We start from the raw sequence: 27,982 nt of genomic DNA on the forward strand, positions 1-27,982 counted from the left end.
AGGCGTTTCAGGAGAATGGCATGGGACACCGTGTCAAAGGCCGCGCTAAGATCAAGCAGTATCAGCGCGGCACTTTTGAAACAGGGGACGCTCGTCCGGCCGTGGTCAATACCAACCCAATCAACGTGGGTACCAGTCCCATAAGGGAGGCCAGCAGGATTCCAGTTATGCCCAGCGGTCTAACTTCTACCCTTCCAGGAAAGGACGTGGGCAGTTCAAGAAAGGAGGTTCAGGTGGCTACTCCGGCGGATATCAAGATTCCGCCACTTCAGGTGAGGCTTCTTCCTGCATGCAGTGTTGTTCTGGGGGGCAGGATTCGCCATTTTCTAGCCAATTGGCGCGCAATCTCAGGCGATGCTTGGGTGCTGGAAACGGTTCAGGGATTCAAAATCGAATTCTATCATCCCATTCACCAGTCTCGTCCTCCCTTCCCTCTTCACTTCTCAAAGGAAAGTCAGGAGTTCATCACAGAGGAACTCAAGTCTCTGGTATTGAAGGGGGCCATTGTGCCGACAGTCCGCCATCCGCAGGGGTTTGCCAGTTCGATTTTTCTGGTGGAAAAGAAGGGAGGAGGTTCACGGTTGGTCCTCAATCTGAAGGATTTCAATGCGGGGGTGGTTTACAGGCACTTCAAGATGGAGGGAATCCATCTGTTGCGAGATCTCTTGAGAGAACGGGATTGGATGGTTCGTCTGGACCTCAAAGATGCTTATCTTTCGGTCCCGATCTTCCGTCCCCATCGCCGTTTTCTGCAGTTTCAGTGGCAGGGGACTTGGTATCAGTATCAAGTCCTCCCCTTCGGCCTTTCGTCGGCGCCGTGGTGCTTCACGAAACTGTTGCGTCCTGTAGTGGAATCTCTCCGCAGTCGTGGGGTTCATTTGATCATTTATTTGGACGACATCCTCCTTCTAGCGGATTGTCCGGTCAAACTAATGACTCATCTGGACTGGACCATAGACCTTCTCCAGTCACTCGGGTTTCTGGTGAATGTTCCCAAATCTGTTCTTCATCCTTCTCAGGTCATCGATTTCTTGGGGTTCAGAGTCAACTCCATCACTTGTCAGCTTCTGCTGTCCCAGCAGAAGATTCGATATATCAAGAAGGAATTGAATTCCATTATCTCGAGTCCGACTGTGTCATTGAGGTTGTTAGCACGAGTAGTCGGGCTTTTGGCGTCTTCCCTGCAAGCAATATTTCCAGCCCCGCTACATTATCGGGCCCTTCAACGTCTGACGATTCAGCATCTTCAGCGAGGCCTTCGGTATTCCGATTTGATTCCTCTCTCGGAGGAGGCCAGATTGGAGATGCAATGGTGGTTGGATCACATGGAGGCCTGGAACGGCAGGGCCCTCTTCGGCTCCTCTCCGGAGATTGTGATCGAATCGGATGCCAGTCGTTGGGGCTGGGGAGCTCGTTGCGGTCCAATCTCGACGGGGGGACGGTGGTCTCCGCGGGAACTTTCACTCCACATCAACTGTTTGGAGTTGCTGGCGGGTCATTTGCGATCAAATGCCTGTCGCCTCTTCAGTCCCACTGCTGCATCCTTCTGCGGATGGACAATGTCTCCGCAGTGCGTTACATCAACAAACTGGGGGGGACTCGGTCGCGGTTGTTGGCAGAGATTGCCAAGGAATTCTGGCATTATTGCCTTCAGCACAAGATCACTGTTATTGCAGAGTACCTTCCCGGGTCTCGCAATCTTGTGGCGGACTGGAACTCCAGATATCTGAGGGACTTCAGCGACTGGAGACTCCACCCCAGGGTATTTCGCCAACTGCTTCGCAGCTGGGGGCCGTGTCTGATCGACCTCTTTGCGTCCCGGCTCAACACCCAACTTCCCCAGTTTTTCAGTTGGAGACCGGACCCGGAAGCTCTGGCCACCGATGCTTTCCTCCAGACGTGGCCGGCGTCCCTCTGTTATGCGTTTCCCCCTTTCATGATGCTCCCGAGGGTTCTGGCCTATGTGACGCGCTTTCAGGCGGAATTGATTCTGATTGCCCCTCTCTGGAGGGCTCAGCCATGGTTCCCTGTTCTTCTGGAGATGGCATGCGACCTGCCCTTTCTTCTTCCTCAGAGGGCGAATCTCCTTCTAGATCCATTGCAGAATCCGCATCCCCTGGTTCAGTCCGGTTCCCTCCTTCTCCTGGCGTGGCGAATTTCGGGGAACGTTGGACGGTGCCAGGCCTTTCTGAGGACGCTGCCAGATTCCTCAGCAACGCCTGGGCCCCTAACACTCACAAGCGTTACAGAAGTTCCTGGAAACGTTGGAGTGATTGGTGTACTCAACGGCAAGTTGATCCCACATCGGCTGATATCTCTTTGATATGCAATTTTTTGTCCTCTCTGTCCACCTCTTCGGGTTTGGCTTATTGCACAGTCAACAATTTCCGTTCCGCCATTTCGGCGGGTCATCTTCCTGTAGATGGAAAGCCAGTTGGGGAACATCCTCTCGTAGCCAAGATTCTAAAAGGTATTCGTATGGCTACTCCTCCTAGGCCTAAATATGTTTCCCTATGGGACGTTTCTGTGGTCTTACGTTTTCTGGAAGCTTGGCCGGTTAATTCCTTATTGACTCGTAAGCAACTTTCGGCCAAGCTCACTATGTTACTGTGTTTGCTTTCCTGCAAACGCATTTCAGACGTCCGCGCTCTAGATCTAGCGGGTCGTAGTTTCACGCCTGAGGGTGTTTCCTTTCGCCTTTCCCGGCGCACTAAAACTAACATGGAGATCATTTCTTACCCTTCTTTTCCGGCTCGACCTAACCTTTGTGTGGTTCAATGCCTTAAAGATTATGAGGTGAGTACTTCTCTTCATCGATCTGATATGCAGGGTCAATTGTTGATTGCCTTGCAAAAACCCTTTCGCCCCGTTGCTCCAGCCACTTTGGCCCGTTGGGTGAGATGGCTCATGGGGGAAGCGGGCATTGATGTTTCTGTTTTTGGTGCTCACTCGGCTCGGGGAGCCATGGCCTCTAAGGCCTTTTCATTGGGGGTCACTTTATGTGACATTATGAAAGCTGCTGACTGGTCCTCAGATTCTGTGTTTAAGACATTTTATTTCAAGCCTGTTCCTACTGTTGCTTCTGTTGTGGTGGATGAGCTTTAAACAAGCATAATCGGAGCCTCCTGTCCTGAAATAGAATTCAAAATTTGCTAACATTCGTGACAAGAATTTTCAATTCTATTAAGGACAAGGAGGCGAGGATTATCCCACCCGTTGTATATGCATGTATCTATTATATTGTTACTATGCAATGCTTCATGGATCTTTTCCTAATGAAATGTGATGAATGCCTTGGTTTTTTCTCTACCCACCCTTTATTTGCTCATGATTACACGGGATGTGTATTACGGCTTTGTGTCTCTTTTCAGGCTCTGATCCCAAGTGAGGTTCCTCCGGCTCCGCCCTTGTGGAAGTTCTGCTGCGAGTTTCTTCTCCTCGTTGGCCTGCTTCTGCTCCTGTGGCTTTTGGAAGTTCCTCCGCCTCCTCGTTCGGATTTTGGTCCTTTCGGATGATGTTCTCCTTGAATTTCTGATGTTTAACTGGTTCTTCCTAATGGATTTTGGACAAAGAAAGAGGAAGTGGTTACCTCTGAGACTGTTTATATACTATTGGTGTACTCTATGGTTGCCCTGGGTTCATGGGTGACGTAGTTCTGTTTTTTCTTTACTGTAATGTGATTGGCTGCTATGTGTCAGTAAAGAAATGAGACTAAGCATAATCCTTGCCTCCTTGTCCTTAATAGAATTGAAAATTCTTGTCACGAATGTTAGCAAATTTTGAATTATCCCACCACTGCCTGCAGTTCCTAGGGCAAAGCCATCGTCAGGAACCAAGAACCGGGCTCAATCAATGCATCTCGGTCGTGACCTACAGCTCTCCGTCTGGCTTCTGCGAGGAGTGCCCATGTAAACACTCCCTTCTCATGGTGGGCATAGAAACTGCGGGGGACAGGGTATGTATCACCTTTCCACCAGATTTTGGAGTGGGGGTTCGGAGGCAAATCCCACCATTATATTTTTAAATGGCAACTGAAGAATATACACCTCTTCAGTCCTGTGGGACCAGGGTTTCTAGTCAGTATTGCGTTGAAAGTTGTTACGCTTGATCAGTCAGCGACGAAGTGCACAGATACATAGTAATATTAATAGAATAGCGAGTGCTTCCGACAGCTCGGCAGGGCAAAAGAAAGGGGCAGGAACATTTTAGAACTGGGAGAGGCAAGGGTGACTCATGACGCATAAACTGTGTTTTCAACTCAAACATAAGCAGAGGTTAGACTCTGTCCGGTGTACCAGCATGTGGCTGACCAATGGCCGTGGCAATCTTTCTATCCCGCAGGGACGGTAAACTGCCAGCAAAACATAGCAGCAAAATCATCTCACTTCATAAAACTGACCTTCATCCAGTCCTCTAACATTTATAAGGTCCCAAAAGGCGAGACCTATTGGCTATGACAATGCTTGTTTATAATAACAATAGAAATAAGCAAGACTATAACTCCCAAAATCCAAAGGAAAAACTGGACTGGAACAGCATGTCACGTCTGGACCTGGAAAACTTGGCAAGGCCGTTAAGGTGGTCATCACGCACAACACAGAAACCTTTACTGGATCAAAACACCTCCAACCACACACCTTACACAGTGTCGCGTGCTACCCATGAAGGCAAGCGATTCGGCACTCCACATTAAAGTACTACATACATGCCAACATTTTAGGATAGTGACGTGGGAGATTTTGAAATAGAAATAGGGAGAAAGTAATTTCCCCATTGACTTCTATTGAACAAGAAACAATTTCAAGCCGGAGATAGTTAAAAGAAACTCGTTTGTGGCTTGAAAATCGGGAGTCTCCCGCCTGCATCGGGTCTATTGGCATGTCTGGTACTAGGCACTAAACAAATGTTCCAATAATATACGCAAATCGGCCATGATGGGTGTAGGTAACCCACGAACGTTCTAAATGAGGGTAAGGAAGAACATTACTTTATTCTTAATACATGGAAAAGCTGTATCATCACCAATACGGAACTCGCATTACAGGTTTTCGCGTTTAAAGAATGCGTGGCGAAGTCCCCAAAAATTTCTATTGAAGTATCCAATTTTTAATTTCTAGAAAACTCACCCCGCAAGGTCTCTGCTGTCCCTGGGCCGATGTGAGCCGAGCACACAGCCAGACAGAGACCCGTGTTGTCCCCCTCTGAATCTGTGCCATCTTTACACCCGGCTCAACTAGACTGATCTTTGCTGATCTCCAAGCAGCTGGTTGATGGTTCGGTAATTGATTATTCTGTGCTGACTTTACATAAACTTGAGAGGAGAGGGGGGGGTGACTTTGTTTCTGGCAACACAATTAGGACTCGGTACTCGATTGCAATAGACTGGAGCTTCCAGATTACGTTGTGATGTCAGAGCATCGCGGGACTACATTTGCGTGATGACGATTGACGCTCTCCCTTTTCTCGGTCTCCTGCGAGGTGAGGAGACGTTTAACCCGGTTCCGGTTTTGTAATCCACTGCAATCCGTTAAATTTCAGCACTTTCTGACCCCCGACTGCGGCTCTCTAGGAACATCTGGTCGGATGGGTTAAGTGGCTATAGCTCTCGGTTGAAATGGTTGCAGGATTTCTCAATATATATGTGTAATTCTAGACTGGCAGAGATCGATTGGGAACTTTCTTTCGGTTTTGGCCCCTCACTTATTTTATTCTGGCCTGTTATGCCTTCCCTTGTGCGTGATAATGTGTGTTGTACAGTGGTTGTTTTTCCGCTTTCTTCAAATACTCCCTACAAGCAGTGACACATGAGAACGCTGGTTGTCTAAGCCTAAACTCTTCCCCTAATTCGTTTTTTTTAGCTGTACTATTTACTCATGTAATGTACATTCTCTACAAACGGGCCGATGTGTTTTAAACTGAACGTTGTTTAACTGGATACCCACGTTCACGTACAGAATCTTCCGACACATCTTTACTTCCTCGAGCACTCGCCAGTATGTGAAACAATTTGGAGAGAGCGTTAATTGTATAAATCAAGTTACATACGATATAAAATATCTGCCTTGTTTTCTGATGGTATGGTTGAGCTTGGCAGTTGCTGACGTTTGATATCTTTGCATTTATAGCTCATTAGATATCTGTGGCTACCTTGTTCGTTGACACGTCACGTTTGTTGGCCAATATCATGAAAACACTTTTTAACTTATATGACCATTCGCCAATCAGTAGTAATATGTAGTGAGTAGCAAATTAATTCAAAACCGCTGCTTTGTCTGAAGTCTGGAAAGCGTTGGTTGTGCGAGATAGATGCGCGCTGTTGTGTTGTGATGGGTTTCGTCTTATGGTTAGGCTTGATGCGTTCGAAAGAGGTGAGATGGACTCCCAAGTTCTACGCTTCTTTAAGGATAGAAATAAAGTTTGCGGCTGGTATTAGTTGTAATGGTTCAATGCTGCGCATGAGACCAAATGATGATGTGTTCCATTGGGTTTCGCTTCTGTCTACGTATAGAATGTTATATGTGGAAGGGTTTATGGTCACACGTAAACCTGTTGTAATGTGGTTGATGCTTGTCCGGGAATCGTTGCCCATAGGTGGTCCAACTAGTGTAACTGTAAACATGCAAGGTGACCGCCCCATTTGTAGGTCTGGTTTAGCTGTGCATTTGTCATCTACATTTTGATTAACAGTTTTAATAAGTACTATTTAAAGGAGCTTTGTCTCCTTCCATAATTGCTTGTCTGAAGTACAGCATTTAATTATGCTGAATATACTTGTTGGGTTGTGGAAAAATTCGGGTATGTTATGATGAGTTGTAGGCTTGGCATTAATAAAAGTATTGAATTCAGTGTAAATTAGAGGGGATGTACGCTTTTAAAGGTTAAAAGTTTTTTTTTTTTCGTTCCGGTCACTGATGTGGAAGGTAAGGGCTTTTTGGTGTTAATCCCTGTGACAAACCGTGGCAATAAATCTGATCTTTGTTGGGCCCTCTGAAGAGATAGTATTTTGTATTGCCAACTAATATGTACATTTCTTGTATTTATTAATATTCCTGATAGGTGCCTTGTCTTGTGAGCTTGTGCCGAATATAGTAAGCTTCCGTTGGTTATGTTCACAAACTATGGACTGTTTGGAAAGCTGTCTGTCATATGCATGATTTATTATGGAAAGTTGTGACAGGAAGTGGCTGTAGCATTTTTATTGTGAAACACTTGTGTAACCCAGTAGGCCTTGCACCACAGATTATCGTACCGTTACAAGTTGTAGACATGCATTTTTTGTGTTTTGCTTGAATTTCGCAGAGTCTAAAACAGGCGGTATTAGACTTGTTCGGTGTTGGTCTCCCTCTGACAAACCGTGGGTGGGGAGAGTAGAAGATTTTCATTGTGATCCTTGCTACACAGTAGGCATGTTATGGCATTAAATCAGGGGTAAATGCTGTAGGCCTTATTGGCTCACTGGGTAAAGCCATATCGATTCATAGGTTACGTTTGTTTATTATGAATAGTTGCGGCAAGGCAGTAGGCCTGACTTATTGTGAAAAGCATGCATTAGACAGTTGGCTTTAAGGAATGAATTAATGGATTACTACTGAAAGTTGTAACCCTTGTCTGCTACAGTATTCTAAGATTTGCACTGTAATTATTGTTGGGCTCCTAGGAAAATTTGACTGGCTAAGTTGTCCACCAGTACAGACATGCACTTCAGTTCTACCAATGTCCCCCATATGGATGACATTTTCACTTTATCAATTAAACCATACAACATTGACTTTCCATTTGGGTAAATGCGTGAGTGCACGTGCATCTGTGTGGAAATTAATGCACTTCGTTAATATAGCTGGTGTGCCAGTAAATTCATTTCCCCTTTTTTAAGTAGGCCCCCTTTGATTCATTTTAATTTATTTTTGTTGGGGGGTGCTAACTACATGTCCCCTGCCATTGTTAATGAGATGCTTGCTGCGCCATTTAATCTGCTGTTCGCAGCCACGGCCTCTAAAAACCTTACAACCATCATGGAATAGTATTGGCCATGCAAATGCTGGAACTTTAAAACCGTGATAAACTATTTGCAATACTATTGTAAGATGAGCACCTGCTATTTTGACTTTTATTGTTATTGCAAGCATGCCTGCCATACTTTGGGACCCTAAACAATCTGTGATCAAAGGGCAGTTTTATTTATAAGCTAGGCGTATTGGCTTTTCAGTTGAAAAGTGATTTCATCCCTATAAAATGTTTGCTGACCGTGAATGTCATATTTTGACCGATTGTACAACAGAAGTCTTGCAGGCGAGTTTATGGAAAATTGTTGCTTTCAATCCATAGTTGGGTTTTGGAACAGTCTCCATATGGCCAGTATCAAGCAGTTTTTTATGACCGCCATGTATATCTTTGTAAAATGGTACTGCCAAGGGTATTTAGTAGTGTTTAACATTTTTTCTTTTTCAGAATGAAGACCATTCTCAACAACCAGACTGTGGACATCCCCGACAAGGGTAATTTCTTAAATGTTACCTTTTTTTACGGGGGGTTCTGGGTAAGAGTTTATTTTTTGTAATCTGACTTTTTTTTCTTCCCCTCAGTGGATATCACCTTGAAAGGGCGCACTGTTATTGTGAAGGGCCCCCGGGGAAGTCTTCGCCGGGACTTCAACCATATTAATGTTGAGCTCTGTCTCATGGGCAAGAAGCATAGAAAGGTGAGTTACATGACTTATTTCCAAGTGATAGGAATGGGTGTGTGATTGGTCTTCAGATGATCTAGGTAAAAGGTCAGCACAAGAGCAGTTATGTAGTTCAATGTAGGACACATGTAGGTAAATGGTTGTGCAACTAACTAGGCCTACATTAGGTTTCATAAAACCATTAAGCGCTCTTCTGAGTGCTACATTTTTATACAGCAAGAACCCACTAAAAGGTATTGGAGCACTTTATATGAGCACCTTTCTTTTTTTTCCTTTAGTTCTTTTGCCCTGCCGGACTGCTCCCAAATACAAGCCTGTTATTTCCCAAACTTTTGCAGCTACTGCTAAAGTATCATTGTCTTAATTTCAGTCTCTGCTCGTGACACGCATGACACTTTATCACAAACAAACATTCCAAAGAGATTAATGGGGCATATGTAGGTCAAATAAATACAGCAGCCAGTTGTTCACATCAGATCTGTATTAGTAATGCGTTTCTGCACTCCGTAGCCAAATATCGGTCACCACATTAGTTTTCATGGGATGGTGCTAGCAAGCTATCCTGTACGTGCCAAACACTCTTTATGGGGACAGCCTATTTTTGTTTCATGCTTAACAAGGGTTTAGTTTGTAATCGCCCTCAAATTTGACTTGCAGGTAAACGGAGGGACGTAGACTTTCCATAGATTTCAACAATTTAGTTACCATGAGATCAAATGTCATTGTACAGACAGGGTAAGGAATACCCATGTGTGGGTTAAAAGGACTTGTACCTTGAAGAGAAGTGAGCCTTAACTTGAGACAAGACCGCTTTGTCAGGCGCCATCCCTTCTCTTCCTCACTCCCGTCGTTTTTAGTTCTGACCTATGACCGCGCATGCGCTCTCGCATGCAAGAAATATTGCATACAAGAGTCTTGCTGCCCATCCACTGCTTAACATTCGTTGGCTTAATTGTCACTCTAACTGCTGCTTTCTGATTAGCTAGTGCATACTGGCATCACTTCGGCTAAGTACTGATTTCTATAGCTTGATTGCTGGTCTGCTGATCGTTGTCCTTCTGCTCATCTCACTGTAACCGAGGAACTACTTCTATTTATTAACCTCTTGCCATTTGTAGCTGTTTTACATGGTGCATGCACTTCAAACAAGCCCTTTTGAAATGTTTGTGACAACAGATAATCTCCTTTCAAATGTTTTCACTGCGACAAGGGCGCAATTGCTTTTTTAGTGATAAAACTTTTTTGCCAAATGTCATATTTTTTCTTTTTTACGCATGGGGCACATTAACCGAATAAGCATTGGCAAAGCTAAAAAAAAAACGCTAAACGCTTTAAACACAACTTCCTTAGGTCGCACCCTGAAACCCCCTTTGCTGATACCTACTTCTCACCGGTCAACGGATCCCCCAACACTGATATCATCTTCCACACCACACGCAGAGCTCAATGGAGAAAAACGTTCCTCACCTTACTCACCGTCTCCTCCACCAGGAAATCCACTCACAGCCTAACTCTCTCCATCACACCATCCCAACTCTTTCCAGGCAGAGCCACCATCACGATTTATAATAACGGGATTATCCTATCTCAATCCACAGACAGGAATCTGGAACTACTAGACAACTTGTTCCCCACTTTCAAAGAACACCTCTCCAACTCACGGACCAACACTCGTATCTCCTCCAGTCCCACCAGCCATGACCTCACAGCCCCCACCACCCATAACCCGTCTAACCTACAGTTAGAGGTGACACTCCAGCGCCAGTTAGCTACTACATACTCCTCAATCAGGGATACATCTACCACCCCTGCCCTCCCATCTCCCACCCACAACCACCCTATTCCAGTTCAGCACCAGGCTGTGGTCACACACGCCTCAAACAGACACAGAGCGCTCCCCCTCATACACCACTCACACCCTCAACTCCTACCAACCCTCAGACCTCCAAACTTACCATCAACACTCCTACAGCTGGCATTAACACCCCGCACATCCCTGACAGCATAGCTCCCTCCTTCATCACACCTAACCTAGCCCAGTACCACAACAACACGCATATCGACAGATCCCCCCCTTTATCACCACCCATTCTCAGTCCCCACTACCCTCCTACCAACTACGCAGAACACACCTCCTATCTTAATTTAACTCCCCCCTCCCCACAACAGGACCATCTCCAACCCCAATTCCCCTCCTACTCTCAGCCCCCAATACCCTTCCTGCACCCCCACCACTATCAGTCTTCCAGCCTACACCTTGACCCCGACGCCTACCATTAATGCCCTCCCTCTCTCCACCAATCTCCTCCCTACCTCATCCACACCCCTCCCGCCCAAAACCTCTCCCCTCCCGAACGCCTTCCCTCACACTAACACAACACAGCCCTGCTCGAACACCAGCCCACTCTCCCACCTGCACGCGAACTCCCTGATCAGTCATACACCTCCCGACTGTCATCCCCCCCACCTACCCTACGATGGACAACATCATGGCCACCCTCATTCAGATCAAAGAAGACTTGCACATCATCAAAGAACTACTCTCCACACACCCCATACTCCCCTCACCCCCTTCCCCCCCCCCACCACCTGTCCCCTACCCCTCCGGCTGATTCCCTCAATCATCATGCCTCACACCGGGCGTCAATCCCTGCTCATAGACGCAGCAACTGCCCTCGTCGCCCCTGCAACCCCTCACACAACTACACCTCCCCGCCCAACTGGTCCCCCACCCTTCCGACTAACTCTTCCACTCAACTCTCCCCCAACCTGACCTCAATCCCAGCTTGCAACCGCAACAACCGCCCTCGTCGCACCCACAGCCCTACTTCTGACCTCGACACACTCACCCTTCTCCGCTCCTATGACCCAGCCCCCAAAATCACACAAACCCCCCGCACCTCACCATTCCCACGATACACTCAAATCCCCTAAGACCCCCCACACTAAACAGCAGATTCTCCATCCCCAATAACCTTAGAAAAGTCCCTCTCTCTCTAGAACCATCTACCACCCTCAACACACCCCATCTCAAATGCACTCTCCTCAACTGCAGATCGGCCTCGAAACATTCTGCCGCCATTGCCGAGCTCCTCTTATCACTGGACCTTGACCTAATCATACTGACTGAAACATGGCTAACTGAATCTTCGACACCTATAATGGACATTCTGGTTCCTCCCAACTACCACATTATCTGGCTCGACAGATCAGGCAAAACAGGTGGTGGAATCGCATGCATCTACAGGAGCAACCTCTCTGTTCGGAAAGTCAACTCCACCTCCCTACCATCCCCAACATCCTGGGAATACATATGCCTCGACATTATCAGTGAGGGCAAACCGATATGCTCTCTTCATAGCATTTACCACCCACCCAGGGACAACTTCACCTTTTCCCAACAAATCATGGACATGATCTCAACCAATTCTGCACGGCAGCATACCCAAATATACCTTGGGTGACTTCAACCTCCACTGGAACAATCGCAAGTACGCAGTGGTAAACAGTTTTAAAAACTTCCTCGATGCCCTTAACCTCACCCAAATATGCAACAGCCCGACCCACGAGAGGTTCTATCCTCGACCTGATCATCTCCAAAGAGGACTCTATCCAACTCGAGTCCATCCAACCCTGTGACTGGTCAGATCATCATATTGTCACATTCTTCATCAATGAAGAGTTAAAGTTAACCCGGCCCAATTCTCCAGGCCCAAAGTCTGGAAAAGAGACATGAGAACTCAACCCAGGCTCTTTGCCCCCTAACAGCTGCAATCTCCTACTCCCGCCGTCTGGCGCTACGGACGTTCAAACCCTGACTGACCACTATCTCAACGCCATGACCTCAATAATTGAGGCTGCACCTATGCAGCTAAAAAGAACCTCTACTAAAATCTCCAATCCATGGTACGACGGGAGCCTCAATGAGGATAGACGAGACATGCGAATGGCAGAGCGTACCTGGAGATCAGCGCCATCTGCAATGCACCTAAAAGATCTGAAGAAAAAGAGAAACGCCTACTTCAGGAAAATCAAACGCTCAAAATCAGACTTCTTCAGCCTCCAGCTCGACCAAGCAAAAAACCGCCAGAGAAAACTGTTTGAGCTAATCAGATCACAATCCAAGGATCAACCCCAACCAGTCCACACTGTGAGTGAGTCACCCTCCTGTGAAGACTTCGCTGCTTTCTTTATCCAAAAAACTGACAACATAAAGAGCGATCTCCTCATTGACGCAAACCTCTACTCCAAACCCCAGTGCCTAGCACCCACTGAACCAAAAAACAATGCTACATGGTCAACCTTTGGCACATACTCGGAAAAAGAAATTGGCAAACTGCTCAGCACACTGAAACCATCCAATCACCTCACGGACCCCCTTCCTGCTGCCGCAGTAAAAGACTTTACCCCTTTGCTTCTCCCTCTCTGGACTAAAATCATCAACAGCTCTCTCCAACAAGGAAGCATACCTGACTCCCTCAAAGTTGGTCAAGTCACACCTCTTCTAAAGAAACCTACAGCCGACCCCTCGGACCTCAACAATTACCGTCCCATTACCAATATCCCCACTCTCGCCAAACTGCTGGAAAAATGCGCACAAATACAACTGACTAAACACATTGAACAATTTGATCTCCTCAACCCACACCAGTCAGGTTTCCGAGCAGGGCACAGCACAGAAAGTGCTATGACTCACATAATTGGCGACGCACTTCAAATGCTAGACCAAAACGACACCTGCCTCCTCCTCCTTCTTGATCTCTCTTCAGCATTCGACACCGTTAAACATGAGAACTTACTAGAACTACTAAACACAAGAATGGGTCTATCTGGAACTGTTCTCAAGTGGTTCACTTCCTTTCTTCACAACAGGTCGCAGAAATTCAAGAGCAATAACTTGATGTCATTGCCAATACCTGTAACGCTAGGCGTCCCCCAAGGATCCTCTCTATCCCCAACTCTGTTCAACCTAGTAATGGAACCTCTCACTACCTTGCTACAAGCATCTAACGTACTTTCACATGTACGCGGATGACACCCAACTTTATCTCAAACTACAGTCCCCCAAAGACATCTTGCTCTTGAACACAACGATAAGAAGCACCCAATCCTGGCTTGCCGATAATCATCTCAAACTCAATGCCCTGAAAACAGAGTTCCTTCTGATCTCACCTCCAGCGAAGATCTCCACCACTCAAATTTGGCTTAAACACCTAACCGCACTCCATGTCCAACCCACCATTGTGGACTCAGCAAAATCTTTAGGTATAACACTTGACACCAATCTCAACATGCAGCAACATATCAGCAAGGCAACAAAGGGAGCGAACTTCCAGATCAATACTCTGAGGAAACTCAAACCCTTCCTCCCAGCCAAAGACTTCCAAACCGCAGTACAAGCACTAGTCATCCCCCGAATTGAATACGGCAGCATCGCCCTCTGCGGACTCCCCCTAACTACAACGGCACCCCTAAGAGCTTCTCTAAACGCTGCAGCGAGACTCATCACTGGATCAAAAAACATTCCCATATTACCCCTGACTTGAAATCCCTAAACTGGCTGCCTTTTGAAACCAGAATACATCTGAAAATCGCCTGCATGACACACAAGGCGATACACCTAAACTCACCCGGCTACCTCGCTCAGAAATTGACAATCTCTGGCGGAACTAGAAACACTAGAGGCACAAACAATCTTCTGCTGAAACCTCGAAGATTCCGGAAGGAAAAAACATATAAGCGCTCCTTCTGAGGAATGGCGCCTAGGATCTGGAACTCACTCCCTCCCGAAACAAGGCTTATCTCTTACACTACACTCTTTAAAAATGAAGTAAAAGCTATCCTCATGGCTAAATACACTTGAACTATTTTCTCGAACTGTTAATACTCTGCACAGATTTGTACTACATGTTTGACCACTTTGCTTATTTGTATTAGTTGTCTTATTACTCACATGATTGGCTTTGCAGCCACCTATCTGTACTGTTTGATCTATTGATATATTTGTCTGATTATGCTCCCTCATGTACCCCTCTCTGTAAAGCGCTCTGATATCTGAGAAGATCTTGTCCGCGCTATATAAAACTTTCAAATAAAATAAATAAATTTTGCCATTGCGGCTATTGGCTCTGCCATCTCCTTTGGCAGTGATTTTAACCATGCTGCATAGCAGCATGGCTAAAAGTATACCTTTAGGACTGCATCCAGGGGTAGTATACTGTTTTTTTTGGGAGTGGGGTGTTCTGTACATTAGTGATGGCCACATCGTAGCGCTTAAGAGTTTTAGCCTCACTGCAGAACATCCTTGCTTCAGTATATCACAGCTGCAAACAATTGCCTATAGCTTTAAATGGCAAGACCAGTTGGGTTTGCCAATGCTGGTTCTTTTTGTTTAAGCACTTGACTAGAGTTCATGTCTCTCGCAGCCGTCTCCCTAGAGTTCCCTTCCTCCGTTGGTGCTGGACTCCGCCCTACATGCTTCACCCTCTGTTACACCCCACCCACCCCATGTTTAGCTTCGGCCCACACCCGCCCAATCTAAGTGTTGCTAATCGCAAAGTAATGTATGTGCAGTTTTATAGCTAATCTGCTGCTTTTGCCAAACCTATAAACACAAGGGTTTTACAGAAAATAAAGTTGATTTCAAATCTGATCTCCTTCCCTGGTCCATACATTTTGACTATGCTTTAATTTCTTTTTTTGCTCTGGAAAAATCTCTTCAGCAGTGTCTGCACTGAGACTTAAAATGCTGTTATACTGCTTAGACTTGCGGTTTCGAAGACTTTAATAACAATTTTTTATTTACAGCTTCGTGTTGACAAATGGTGGGGTAATCGCAAAGAGCTGGCCACAGTGCGCACAATCTGCAGCCATGTGCAAAACATGATTAAGGGTGTCACATTGGTAAATGCTCTTTTTTAATTTTTTGTGTGGTCTGTTAAAGAAATGTTTGTCAGTGGTTCTGTCTTTTATTAAGCATTGTAAATCATCTAATGGCTAAAATCATGTTCCTATAGTCGCATGCAGTTGGCTGTTATGTGCATTTGTAAAGCTGGAGGGTATCCTTGGACTGTAGACTGACAGTTGAGTGTTTCTAGGGCTTCTTGCAATCCAGATACACTTCAAACGGTTTCCTTCAAACTATACCCTAAACCATTGAGACTAAATATTCAGCATTTTTTCCCTTGCTTTTGGCTTAAGCTTTCAGTATCCCTATTCTGTGATGGTTGCCGTTATGGCTAGTTGAAGAGAATTGGTGAAAGGTATATTTTTCTTGTTATAGCAGCATTCATAGGAATGGTCTTCCAGACTAAGTGCTGAATGTGGCTTGCGTGTGTGGACTGTGCTTGCTATAGATCAGAGGGTCTTGATTAGTTTAGTTTATAGTATCCTGTTAATGGTTTGTCTGAAATATGGTTAACTTAGTGTTGGATTTTGTGCCTTGGACTTTTGAAATTTATCCACTCTGCATTTTAGTGATTTGACTACTCATCACACCCTCTGTTGTCACAGATCGGCCCCAGGCACTTCAATCTCCCATCCTACTGCTTGTGCAACCTCTAGATTTGTACTCACTTCTAGGGTGTACTGTAAATGCTGCGTTCTTATCCTGTTTTACTGAACATGAAAGTTTTTTTTTATTTGATTGTGAGCAATTTGAACTGTTCATAAGGTAACTTTTTTTGATGCGAGCCACTTTTTCATTTGCAGGGCTTTCGTTACAAGATGAGGTCTGTGTACGCTCATTTCCCTATTAACGTAGTAATTCAGGAAACTGGCTCACTAGTAGAAATCCGTAATTTCTTGGGGGAGAAGTACATCCGCAGAGTGCGTATGAGGCAAGGTATGTAGTTTAAAATTTTATTTACTCCGCAGCTTCAATATCCTTTGTTGCCCTGTTGTCATCTTCTCTAGGAGCCAGAAATCTCATCGTGTTTTTTAAAATTTATTTTTACCTTCATCTATATATCTACATGTTGTCATATTGGCTCAGTCGCTGGTAGGCTATCTCTATTTTCCTCCTGAACCTGTTGCATGCTACCTCAACATTGCTGAAGGCCAAACTTCTTAAGATCTGCAGTTGGCACCGCCTGAGTGGGGTTGGGATCCTGACATTTCAAACTCCCCTTTTCTTCCCCACCTTTAATGTTCTAGTGCTGCTTGCCCTTCCTGGGGGTGTTACTACGTGTGCTCTTGAGTTTCACCTTTTGTCTAGTGACAATCACTGAACTAAATTTCAGGATGAGGTACCCACCATTGTTACTGCAAGTATATTGTGTAGAGAAAGGGTAGTTGTTGTGTGATGTGTCTGGTGTGAACACCTGTTCTGTGCAACTGAGATTGGAGCGTGAATAGTTGGAACTTCCTGGTGCCCCCACAACCAGCTCTGTTCTGCTTTCACTCAGTTTTGGTATTGCAGACCCTTCCCCAAAAAAGTTGCCCACATCATACCTATCCAACACCACCACTGCTCTGAACAATGCTGTCGTTGCTGCAGATTTATAGTTACAAAGTATTCTTTTGGTTGAAGTCTTAATTTGCAGTAGATATTACCTTAGGACGAGCTTGATGTCATGTATGCGCATCACAATAAATAACCGACCATACAGATTTTCTCTTGGTAATACTTTCTCCATTTAATGCTAAAGCCTGTTTTGTTTCTGTATGCCCGGCGTGAACCATCGTAACTTATTTTTAAACAGTAAAACAGTATCTGAGACACTTGCAATTTTTACTCCTAATATGGGGATTATAAAAGTACCTGGGGTGTAAGGAGGAACTGAAAAGATGCCAAACTTTTTTTCTTATGAAGTGAAAAAAAAATTGAGTATGTTGGGTATTTTTAAACTAGCTGCCTAAAACTGCCAGGAAAGAGCACTTTTTAAAATGTGTATATGCTGTTTCTACCAGCTTGAGATGTTTCGGTCTCTCCCGTGGAGAGACCGAAACATCTCAATTTTACCACAGATAACCTTTCTGCCCGTGAGACAGTCGGAATCCCTCTTGGCAAGAGTCCCTTTCAGACCGATATAAGTATAGTTAACAGAGAACTACCCATTTCTAGACCCCGACCCCTTGACCAGAAAGTATTCACCTGTCGGATAGCACTCCTCCGCCCCATAGTACTTCATACTAGAGATACTACTACTGTCAAAGCCATTCCTCTTACGCCTCCTTCCTCCAGGTTACTCAAAGCAGTCTGAGTCAATGGGTGACTGAATTCACTCCTGCTTAGTCAGTTTGCAAGTTGAGGCTAATTTTTGGTGCTAGACTGAATTGGTAGTCTTAGGCCTTGGACATAGTTTGTACCTGTGCTTACTACCTACAGATGGTTACTTCCTTTGAGTCCTCATTGGAATTTTACAATCTATCCCACAGCACACTCTAGACTGCACATTGTTTGGTACTCGTGTTTTTGTTTCGCTGACTTTTGTGAAGTGAATACCACTGCCTAGTTAGTAAAGTGAATGCTTTTTTTTAATTTCAACATGTTGTAATGTAAATGGTAATGTAAATTGATACTTGTATAGCGCACTACTCACCCGCAAGGGTCTCAAGGCGCTTGTACGAATACCGCTGTGGAACCCACCCTGGCTTTCCCTGTGAGGCGTCCACTCCTGGGCACCCCCAAGGTGGAGGCCAGGCATCCTTGCGTTGTGGGGGCCGTTGTGGAAATTAAGCAAGCTATTGCCCAGAGTTGTAGAGTGGGACTCCATGATTGGAATAGGCACCGAGGCGAGAATTATCAGGTCCGTGGAATTTTTGAGCCCAAGACCCGCCGAGGCTGGGAATTGAACCCTGGTCCCAGGCTAGACCTCTGCATCAGGGTCTGCCGCTCAAACCATTGAGCCACACTTCTCCACAATAAATGTTTTATTTATTTCTCTATACAAGAACACATTAGCGATTCAGCAGGTGCTCTGACCTAATGCAGAGAATCCAGATGGAACATACCCAGTAAAGTCTTGGCAAATGTATAGTTAACCTAGGTGGGGAAATCCGCTTCATAACTGTTAAGATTGTAGAGCATGCCTTATGTATGGATGTGGCTAAGCTTTGGAACTCCAAGCCCCATCTTGCGTAGGGAATCCGTGTTTGTAAACAAAAATCAGAAAGGTTCTTAAGCCAAACTGGGTCTATCCTTTAATCTAGACTAATAGATGTGTAGTAGTTATAACTGTCTAGATGTTAAAATGCTACATTCATAGTGTGCTATATACATGCAGTGTAACGCAATAGAGTGAGAGTTAATCTACTGCAAGGAAATCCAGCTATTCTGCCACAGAACCCTCTGTGAGAGTTCAGCTTCAAATGATATCCCTTGTACCAGATAGATGTGAGCGCCTGCAGAGAACTTCGTACCAGCGAGAGCTCCTCTTTGCCTCAGCTAACCCTTCAGCAGAGAGAACATCCACTCTTCCACAAATAACCACTTCATCCGAGAGGCTGAGACCCTCACTTACCAGTTTGAGTTTTACTGCCACAGAAAACCTCCGTCATTGTGTGACTTGAGAGCCCTCTTGCTAAAGAGCCCCACTGCCAGTGAGACAATTCAACCCCCCCCCTGATTTACCAGAGCGAATTCCCCTCTGCCACAGCAAAACTCTTTACTAGACAGGTCTGTTCTGCAATGTAGAACTAGATGACAACTTTCTGCTTCAGAGAATTTCACTACGATAGCTAAATTACTTTATAGTGAAAGACCCACCCCGCTTGAACCCCCTTGTTAAAATGTTTTGACTTACAGACAACCTCTACCGGAAATTGTTCCTCTGCCACAGAACTCCGCTACCAGAGAGAGACATAGAACTCTTTACCACAGAGGGAGCTCAATTGTCAAGAAGAAGCACCTTAGCAGAAAGAGCTCCCATCTCTCAGAAGCAATCCAGCTACCAAATAGTACCTCACTGCCGACTCCTCTCTGAGTGGGACAGAGAACTCTTATCTGAGAGACTAACCCTGCCACAGAAAAACTCCATATCAGAAACACTGTCCTATGCTGCAAAGAATCTGAAACGTGAAATCCCCTACAGAGTGATCTGTGCCAAGGAGAACCCAATGCCAGATATCTCCCTTAAAATACAGAGTACCCCCTTATTAGCAGGCAACTGTTAGAGAGAACTCCACCAGAACTCTCCTTTTTCAGAGTTCACTGTCACATCGAGCTCCCTTTACTAGATAGAGTTCCAATCGGCACTCTGCTACAAAGAACATCTTTGTAAGAGAAAGTTTCCCTCCCACGGAGCACCCTTTACCAGAGTTTGTCGGCCACTGTGAACCCCTCTACAAGAGAAACTCCTTACAAGAGATCATTCCGTTGACGACAAAGATTCTTACCAAAGAGGGCACCTTTTTTACCATAGGAAACTCCCTTTCAGACGGTGCTTCCTCTCACCAAGATCATATGAAACATAACTCTTACCAGAGATTTCTGTTGCATAGAACCCCTTTTTCCAGACAGAGCATTATTCTGCCAAATAGAACCAGACCTCGGAGAAGCTGTTCTGCAGAGAAACCTACACCATGCCACATGCAACACCTTATTATCCGGCTCCATAGGGAGCCGGAAACACCAGAGTTTGCTGCCACAAAGAACCCCTTTAATGGAGTTCTTTTGCCAAGGAAAATTGCATTACCAGAGTTCCCTTATGCCATTGGGAACTTCTTTGCCAGATAGTGCAGCCTCTCACAGATGTCTCCCGTGTTTGACTAATAACTCATACCAGAGAGGCTCTCTGATTCACAGACACCTTTACTAAAAAAAAGTAATAACCCTCTGCCAGTGACTTCCTCTGCTACAGAAACAATCCTAATAGACGAACTTCACTCTGACACAGAGGACCCCCCCAACTAAAGTTCTGCTTCTAAGGAGAAACCCAGTACTAGAAAGTACCCACTTGGCCACAAAAGTAAGGACCAGTTGGGTCATCCACAAGAATTGTCTGCAGTTTATTCTCTTGCTTTAAAGTGTGCCCCAATTGTTTCAGGTCGCTCAACAGACATGTCAAGCAGGATTTGACGGTGTGGTCTCAGGATCCCAAGAGACCCCCTCTAAATATTGTTTCAAGTTCAGAGGTCATTTCTGCCCATTTTTGTAAGCTCCTTGGAGGCATTTAAGACCTATTCAAGGCTGAGCACAGACTAAGAGCTGACACAGTACAGGCTTTTAAGTATAACTTAATAAGTCACTTATCTTTAATATTTATTAAAATCCAACTTCACCATTGAATTGGATTTCTAATAGCGATTAAAACATGGTGGTTTAATTATTTTTTGTTGCTGGTCCTGTTTCTGAGATAGTGTTGATTTTTTAATCTTTACTTAGGTTTTCTACATGAGACAGCTAATACTGCCCAGTGAAAATAGCTTTTTGGGCCTTGTCACTGTAGGGACACGGTAATAGTAATTTTCCCACTTTTAAATACAATACACCCTACCTTGTGGGTTGCCAGGCCCATATAGGGGTGTATTACTGATATTTAAAATGGTGTTTTTGACGTGTCAAAAAGCGTTATTTTAACCAATAGCATTCCAGGTTTTATACTTCAAAAGTCAGGCTACATTGGTAGACCTGAAGCCATGTTTTCTTTTGTGACACTAGTGTGTGATACAAAGTGCTGCAGAAACTCCTGTTTCACTATATTTTAAATAATTCTTGCTTAACTGCTCTGAAAATATTTTTTTAAAATATTTTAACGTTGCAGTCTTTTCTTATTTTGGGTGGAGCTTGATTGACTCAGTAGGAATGCCAGCATGCGTCATTGATGGCTTTGCAAGTGTTCACTTTGCAAGTGTCTCCTCCCTCATTGTCTGCTCTTAGATGCATTGTCATCCTGTAATAAGAACCTGTGAATCTGGTAAGTTCATTAGATAAAGGTGGAGGTGAAAACATAAGTAGGGATCAGCTAGGGTAGGTGTAGAGTGGCGCGGTAGTGTTACATTACCTTCGCTGTGTACAGCGGTAGTGTTAGCTTGTTAATGTTGCCATGGTGCCCTCTTGAAGTCAGCCCTTATGCTCTGTTCTGCGCCTTGCAAAGCTGCCGAATGCTTGGTATGCGCAAGATTGCTTTACACGTTCAAATGAACAGAAACATTATTTGTTTATTTACATTTCCTTGATAAGTTTCTAATGCGTGCATCTGTGTAGTGCTCCATCGGGTGTAACTTGGCAAGCTTTAAAAAAATGTCCAATAGCAACTTGGCACCAGCTTGACAGGATTTTTGTCCCTTTTTTCATATTTACTTTTGCAAAAACGTGCTGAAGGCTGGGGGGTCACAATATATTCATCACATTGCACCCAGTGAAGAGGTATGGAGAGGGTCCAGTGTGACCATCAAAAAGTTTGAGTTCAAATATAATAGTAGGTCATGGGGAGGGCCACTGGAATTATGCGATCCTGTGGTTGCTGCTTCTGCTTTATTTTGCATAATTATCCCTCATCTGGCGCATAATCTGTAAATAAATTGTTTCTAACTCAAAAGGATCCAAGCTTACTGAAAACTGTGTGTGGCGCTGTGTGTGTGTGTGTGGCGCTGTGTGTGGCGCTGTGTGTGTGTGTGTGGCGCTGTGTGTGTGTGTGGCGCTGTGTGTGTGTGGCGCTGTGTGTGTGTGTGTGGCGCTGTGTGTGTGTGTGTGGCGCTGTGTGTGTGTGTGTGTGTGGCGCTGTGTGTGTGTGTGTGTGGCGCTGTGTGTGTGTGTGTGTGGCGCTGTGTGTGTGTGTGTGTGGGGCTGTGTGTGTGTGTGTGTGGGGCTGTGTGTGTGTGTGTGTGGGGCTGTGTGTGTGTGTGTGTGGGGCTGTGTGTGTGTGTGTGTGTGGGGCTGTGTGTGTGTGTGTGTGTGGGGCTGTGTGTGTGTGTGTGGGGCTGTGTGTGTGTGTGGGGCTGTGTCTTCTAGGGAGAGCATGGTGTGTGGGAGGCAGCAGTGACCTTTTATTTATGTTTTGGTTTTTGAAACTTAAATCAAACGCATTGTTATCTGCAAGATCATTCGCTCAAACTTGCGTAAATACGCGACCTATTGCATTGCAAATGCTATAGGTCTCGCATTTGCGAGAGACTAAGGTATTGGCATTGTAAATGACAATGCCATTTATTTATTTTCAAAACAAACACTTAAATAAAAAATTTGTCATTTACAATGTCAAAAGCTCAAACTTTTCAAAAGGCGAAACCATTGCATTGTAAATGCTTGTTGAGAAAGTGGTGGCTGATATAATTTCTTTCCTATCGATTTAAAATTTGGACTGGCTAGATTGCCCTGAAGTAGAAAGGAAACCAAAGCATTCATGTTTGTTATATTTTTTTGCTTTTTCTTGAACTTTTTTGCCAGCTGCCGAATCATGCTTTACCCAAAGACTATCTTCTGCATTTATTGTGAAACCGCTGTTTATTTGTTCACATGATGCATTGAAGTTTTGTGCTGTGTGAAGACTATATATGCGCAATGTAAAGATCCTTGAATACCCTTGTTGCAACCTGATAATTTTCAAATCTGATATTGTCAATCATTGCTAGGTTTTGCTTCTCTTGTTCAGTAACAAACTGCATGGTGTCTAGTGAGGGCTTTCAGTTGGGTTGGTCTTAAAATACACTGCTATAAAATTCAGTATTCAAAATGAAATATTGCGTTCAACATATTTGTTTTTTAATATTGTCAGGTGTCAACTGTGCACTTTCTCAAGCCCAGAAGGACGAGTTGATTCTTGAAGGCAATGACATTGAACTGGTTTCAAATTCAGGTTTGTTGCAGATTGCAAGTTTAGTTGGCCGGACTCCGCAGTTTTTAGATGTTAATTTCAAAATAGTTCTAAGACTGTTTCCTTTATGAATCCCATAAGTATCTGGTCCATAACTTTACCCACAAAATGACTACATTTTTTGCCAATGTAGCCTTTTAAACAATGCTCACGTTGTTGGTAATGTTAGTTAAAAAAAAAATGGGGACTTTTACAGTTGGTGTTTCCTATGGCTATTTTTACATTTATTTCAATGAGCTGATTTATTGAAATACACCATTTTTTGGTGCATTCTTGTGCACTGATCTGTAAAGTAGGTATGTAATGTCATTACATGAAATTGTGCTAAAGTTTTGATTTTTCTGATCTTCCATTTACAATTTAGCTGCCTTGATCCAGCAAGCCACCACTGTAAAGAACAAGGATATCCGAAAGTTCTTGGATGGTATCTATGTTTCAGAGAAGGGCACTGTCCAGCAGTTGGAAGAATAACCTTGGTGAGTGAGACTTGGATCTCCTGTATTTGGTTTTGCATTCTCATCTGTGGAGGTAGTCTACATAGTGAATCATTAAGATAATATGGCACTCATTATATACAATTAGGAGGAAGTTTTAAAAGTTTCTGGTCCATGGGTCTCTTCTGAAGTTTTTTGGCTGTTCGAATATAATGGATAGAATGAGGTGTGGAAACTAAGCCAACTCTGCCCAATATATGAAAAATCTGATCATTGCCCTGTGTCCCATAACATTTATAGCCAAGAATGTTCTTTATCCCAGCACATACTTTCCACACGGACTGCAGAGTGTTTGGCAGCCCAACTTCTACCTGTGAATCTACACACAACTCTTTATTCTTCATAGGCCTAAAACTATCGCAAATCTAGTTTATTCTGCTGACCATCTGGTACTCTTGATTTAAACAGCCTCCCAAACAATCAACGCATGAATGCTTGGTAATCCCATTTATTTGCAGTTAGAAAATCAATTAAATGTAGTCTTCTGCTTTTGTTAAAACTTGAATTGATCCAGAGGGTAATGTACCTCCATTTAAAATATTTGTTTTTACTATACCCTCCTACCAGTCTTATTCTGTGATGGACAGAAGTAGCACTGCCATTCACAAGTTAATCTTCACTTGTGTTCAACAACTACACCACATACATGTGGTACTCTTTGGTTTTAATCTGTCTGGTAATCCTGCTCAACCTCCTGTATACACTAATAGCAGTCCTTCACCTATATCCATGCACCGCCCGTAAACGGTACCCTTCCACTCTTTTCTCCATGAAATCCGCTAGTCTTTGTTCTTGTGAATCTTTAACAGATTCCTCTTGTCAGCTTTGACATCACCTGATTTCATAACTGCCAGTCAGTTGACCTTAAGCTATACCTCGCAACCAGCAGCACTACCCCACATATCCAGGCATAGATAAATCTACTTGCTATGGCGAGTTGGATTTTACCAGGTCTCGATTTTTAAGACCTACTGGTCCGTTCTAGTGAGTGAACTTAAGCTGGTAAAAACATGTGTTCTGTTCATTTTGGGAAGTGAATGAGCAATAAAGATGCCTTTAAATCTATTTTTGCTTGGCACATTTGCTGTCTGTTCAAGGACACAGGTCAAATGTCGGTCTGTCTTTTTACTAATTGATGCTCATCTTACCCTGGAATGGGGTTTACTTTTCATTCTCTTACTATAGTTGGAGGATTTTGTAAAGAGCTGTCTAACCCTTGTGAAACCAGACTGTAGGACGTCAGTTTTTTCTTCTAACTCTACATTTCAGTAGCTTGTAAATAGTTCAAATATTTCAAGATTAATCTGGAATTACAAAAGCACTAATTTTGTAAATCAGAAGTATGGCAGCCGATTTTAAATAGGAGCAAAACAAATCAAAACACTTAACTTGGTGATGTGCAAATGAGAAATATATTCAGAAACTATTTTCAAACCATATTGTTGGTACTCTATAGTTTTATCTGTGAAGCTGCATGTCAGTGCGAAATGTTGTGGCCATTTCAGTGAAAAATATGCTTATTGCAAATAAGTGTGCTACCACTCCATGATTTAGTTATATATTAAGTGTTGTTTTTTAACTTGCTTGAGAAAGTCCAGCCCTAATGAATTCTGTTAATGAACTAAGAGCCAGGTAGGATCTTGTGTATCTGGATTTGTATTCTGTATAGAGATAATTTAGTCTTTTAAATCTAGTTTTTTTTTTATACAGCAGACCAGCCGAACACATTTGAAGGTCATCTCATATAATATGATGAAGAAATTGGCAGCTCAGTGAATTAAAATATTTGCACTGCATAGTTGAAGCCAGTTTATGGGTCGAGCAGTACAGTGAAGTAGATTATTTAAATCACTACACCCGGAGGAAGTGGTCTTCATAACTTTTTAATATCCCCTCCAGCCCCTCAAAGTGTTTAACTATTCTAATAAATTATATCTATCATAAAAGTATCCAGTGTGTGGATGGGAGTTTTGAAGAATATTTGGAATCCCTTCCCCTTTGACACACACTCCCAGCTAGGATATAAATGACACAACGTGTTTGTGATGGCCTATTACAGAGCATAATGCTGCTTTTGGTCATATCCTGGAGATCCCCTGGGATCACCTGAGGCCCCCCTAGAGGAGCCTGCCCCCCCTCCCCAGTTTGAAAACCAATGTCTGCAGGTAACATTTTTATGATTTTTCAAGGCCAGACCAGTTATACCTGCTGTAGACTTGCATCTATATCCATAGTCGAGGGAACCTCAGACCAGCAGGTACCTTTTTTGGTACACTTTGAGTTACCAGAAAACAAAGTTGTAGACTATTTTGTCCATGATATATTAAATATCTGCTGTGGTGTCTGATTTTTAAATCTGCGTAACTTTTTTTCTTTTCTTTCTTTTTGGCAGGTGTCTATGCCACCAACTGAAGCATTTCTGTAAATATGAATGGTCTGCCAGAACAGCATCAAAAAGATCTTTGCGGTGCAAAATTAAAATAAAAAAATATTCTTCCTTGTGTGCTTGGTTTTGTACAGTTTATTTTGAAATGGTAAACTGTTTCTTCTGGCAGGATTTTTTTTCTTCACTTTCATAAGACCATGACTGTTGGCGTCCAAGAGTTGTAATATAAACTGAGGCCCGCATGGCCATCAGACTAGTCTTAAAGGTCTTGCAAATGCTTCTTCTAGAAGGCAATGGATGCTGTTGTCTTGTAGTGTAGTTCCTATATTCCCTATAGGCTCTGCGCATTGGAATAATATGTCCTATAGATGTGACGTAGGACTTATGTCTACTAGGTCTCTCAAATATATTAGACTTTATTGTGAGTCCCAGCTAGCTCAGAGGTCACTAGAAACTTTCTTGAATTCACAAGATGGGATTAGTTTCCCACAACCGCATAAACACGACAACTTTGTTTCCCCAAGATAAAATGTATCTTCAGAGTCGTGGAAACAATAGATATATTACTCATTAGTACATGCTTCGTTTCACCAGAGGTGCAGAGAAACAGACGGGCATTTTTAATAAAAGTGTTTATTGAACTTACTCATGCAGAAGAAATTACAGCCAGTATTACAATTCTAGCAGTTAAGTATAATGCGTACAGCAAGAAGAGTATTATAAAATAATAGTGCAAAAGCATGGTATGGTTTCTAAGCCATAAAATACATACATAAAGACAAAGTACTCGACTGGTGCTTCTAAAATACGCCTACCCTGATGTACCTAACCGAAGTCTAGTACTAGGGAAGAAGTAAGTGTGGTTTAGCATAAGTTTCATATTCTTTTGCCAAGAATCTATCCAAGATTTCTCTTGGGGTCTATTAAGCTCCGTACCTTGGTTTAGAATAAAGGAGGTCTGGTATCCATCTCAGATAGCAGACCTCGATTTCCCAACACCCCGCAAGGGGAGCTTGGAAACACGAGCTGGATTTCTCAGCAGGAGAAAATACAGCGTCTCTCTGTGCGTCTGCTGGAGGGTCGGAGTCCTTCCGCACTTGCTGTTGCGAGATGAGTCTGCCAAGTAGATAGTCTTAACTGCTCCAAACCGTGTGTTTGCTTTGGTAAGTGTGGGCATATTTATACCTTGAAGGTGCCGAGTTTGACGTAAAGGTGTACATCATAACGTCAAATAGTCTCAGTTCTTTGAAAACTCCATGAGCTCTTGGACACCAATATTCGAGCAAGGGGAAGTCCCAAACTGTTAAAGCCGAGTTTTCCAAGAAATCGTTGTGGATTTTTGGAACTAGTGGAAGTAGCCATGCCGTATTTGGACTGCATGAGCCATGTCTAAATATGGTTGATTTCTAGGCCTATATAAGGAAATGGATCGGGAAAATAACACTAGGGTCCTAAAATGCCATACAACACCCACTCCACTTTTAATATGTTCGACATTACTAAAAGTAAGCACTAAAACATATCTAAAGCATGTGTTTACAATCTCACCCAAAAAGACATAAAAATGCCTTTGAAATGGTTGCACACGAAAATGAGCATTTGTACTGTACGCATTTGAGAGCAATGATTTCATTTTAAGCATAAAGTAGGATATTGGCAATGC

At 43.8% G+C, this 27,982-nt stretch overlaps 2 protein-coding genes across 5 annotated transcripts in view; one reads left to right on the top strand and one right to left on the bottom strand.

Annotated features, from left to right (window-relative positions):
* LIAS (lipoic acid synthetase) overlaps nucleotides 1-5,303 on the bottom strand; it is a 193,946-nt gene extending 188,643 nt beyond the window's left edge. The window contains exon 1 of the mRNA XM_086963967.1: nucleotides 5,127-5,303. Within this exon, the coding sequence (XP_086820093.1) occupies nucleotides 5,127-5,216 (90 nt within the window). The 5' untranslated portion in view covers nucleotides 5,217-5,303. The remainder of the gene's footprint in view (nucleotides 1-5,126) is intronic.
* A 29-nt stretch (nucleotides 5,304-5,332) lies between these two features.
* On the top strand, nucleotides 5,333-26,434 carry RPL9 (ribosomal protein L9). 4 transcript variants are annotated; one of them, XM_086963970.1, is made up of 8 exons: nucleotides 5,333-5,478; nucleotides 8,449-8,495; nucleotides 8,583-8,698; nucleotides 15,491-15,586; nucleotides 16,394-16,526; nucleotides 23,341-23,421; nucleotides 23,804-23,915; nucleotides 26,326-26,434. In XM_086963970.1, the coding sequence occupies exons 2-7, from the start codon at nucleotides 8,450-8,452 to the stop codon at nucleotides 23,908-23,910; spliced, it is 579 nt and encodes a 192-aa protein (XP_086820096.1). In that variant the 5' UTR covers nucleotides 5,333-5,478; nucleotide 8,449; the 3' UTR covers nucleotides 23,911-23,915; nucleotides 26,326-26,434. The 4 variants fall into 4 exon arrangements, with proteins under 4 accessions (XP_086820096.1, XP_086820097.1, XP_086820094.1 ...); XM_086963971.1 differs by having other exon boundaries at nucleotides 5,470-5,578; XM_086963968.1 differs by having other exon boundaries at nucleotides 5,474-5,587.
* Nucleotides 26,435-27,982: the final 1,548 nt, after the last annotated feature.

Source organism: Lissotriton vulgaris, chromosome 3_2 (genome assembly GCF_964263255.1).
Source record: "Lissotriton vulgaris chromosome 3_2, aLisVul1.2, whole genome shotgun sequence".
NCBI classification, from domain to species: domain Eukaryota; kingdom Metazoa; phylum Chordata; class Amphibia; order Caudata; family Salamandridae; genus Lissotriton; species Lissotriton vulgaris.

What these genes read in the sequence shown, in the direction of transcription:
- RPL9 (XM_086963970.1), top strand. Translation starts at nt 8,450, where the DNA reads ATGAAGACCATTCTCAACAACCAGACTGTGGACATCCCCGACAAGG. An exon ending in TGTGGACATCCCCGACAAGG is followed by an intron (nt 8,496 to 8,582) that starts GTAATTTCTTAA and finishes TCTTCCCCTCAG; the next exon opens with TGGATATCACCTTGAAAGGG. An exon ending in CAGAGTGCGTATGAGGCAAG is followed by an intron (nt 16,527 to 23,340) that starts GTATGTAGTTTA and finishes TAATATTGTCAG; the next exon opens with GTGTCAACTGTGCACTTTCT.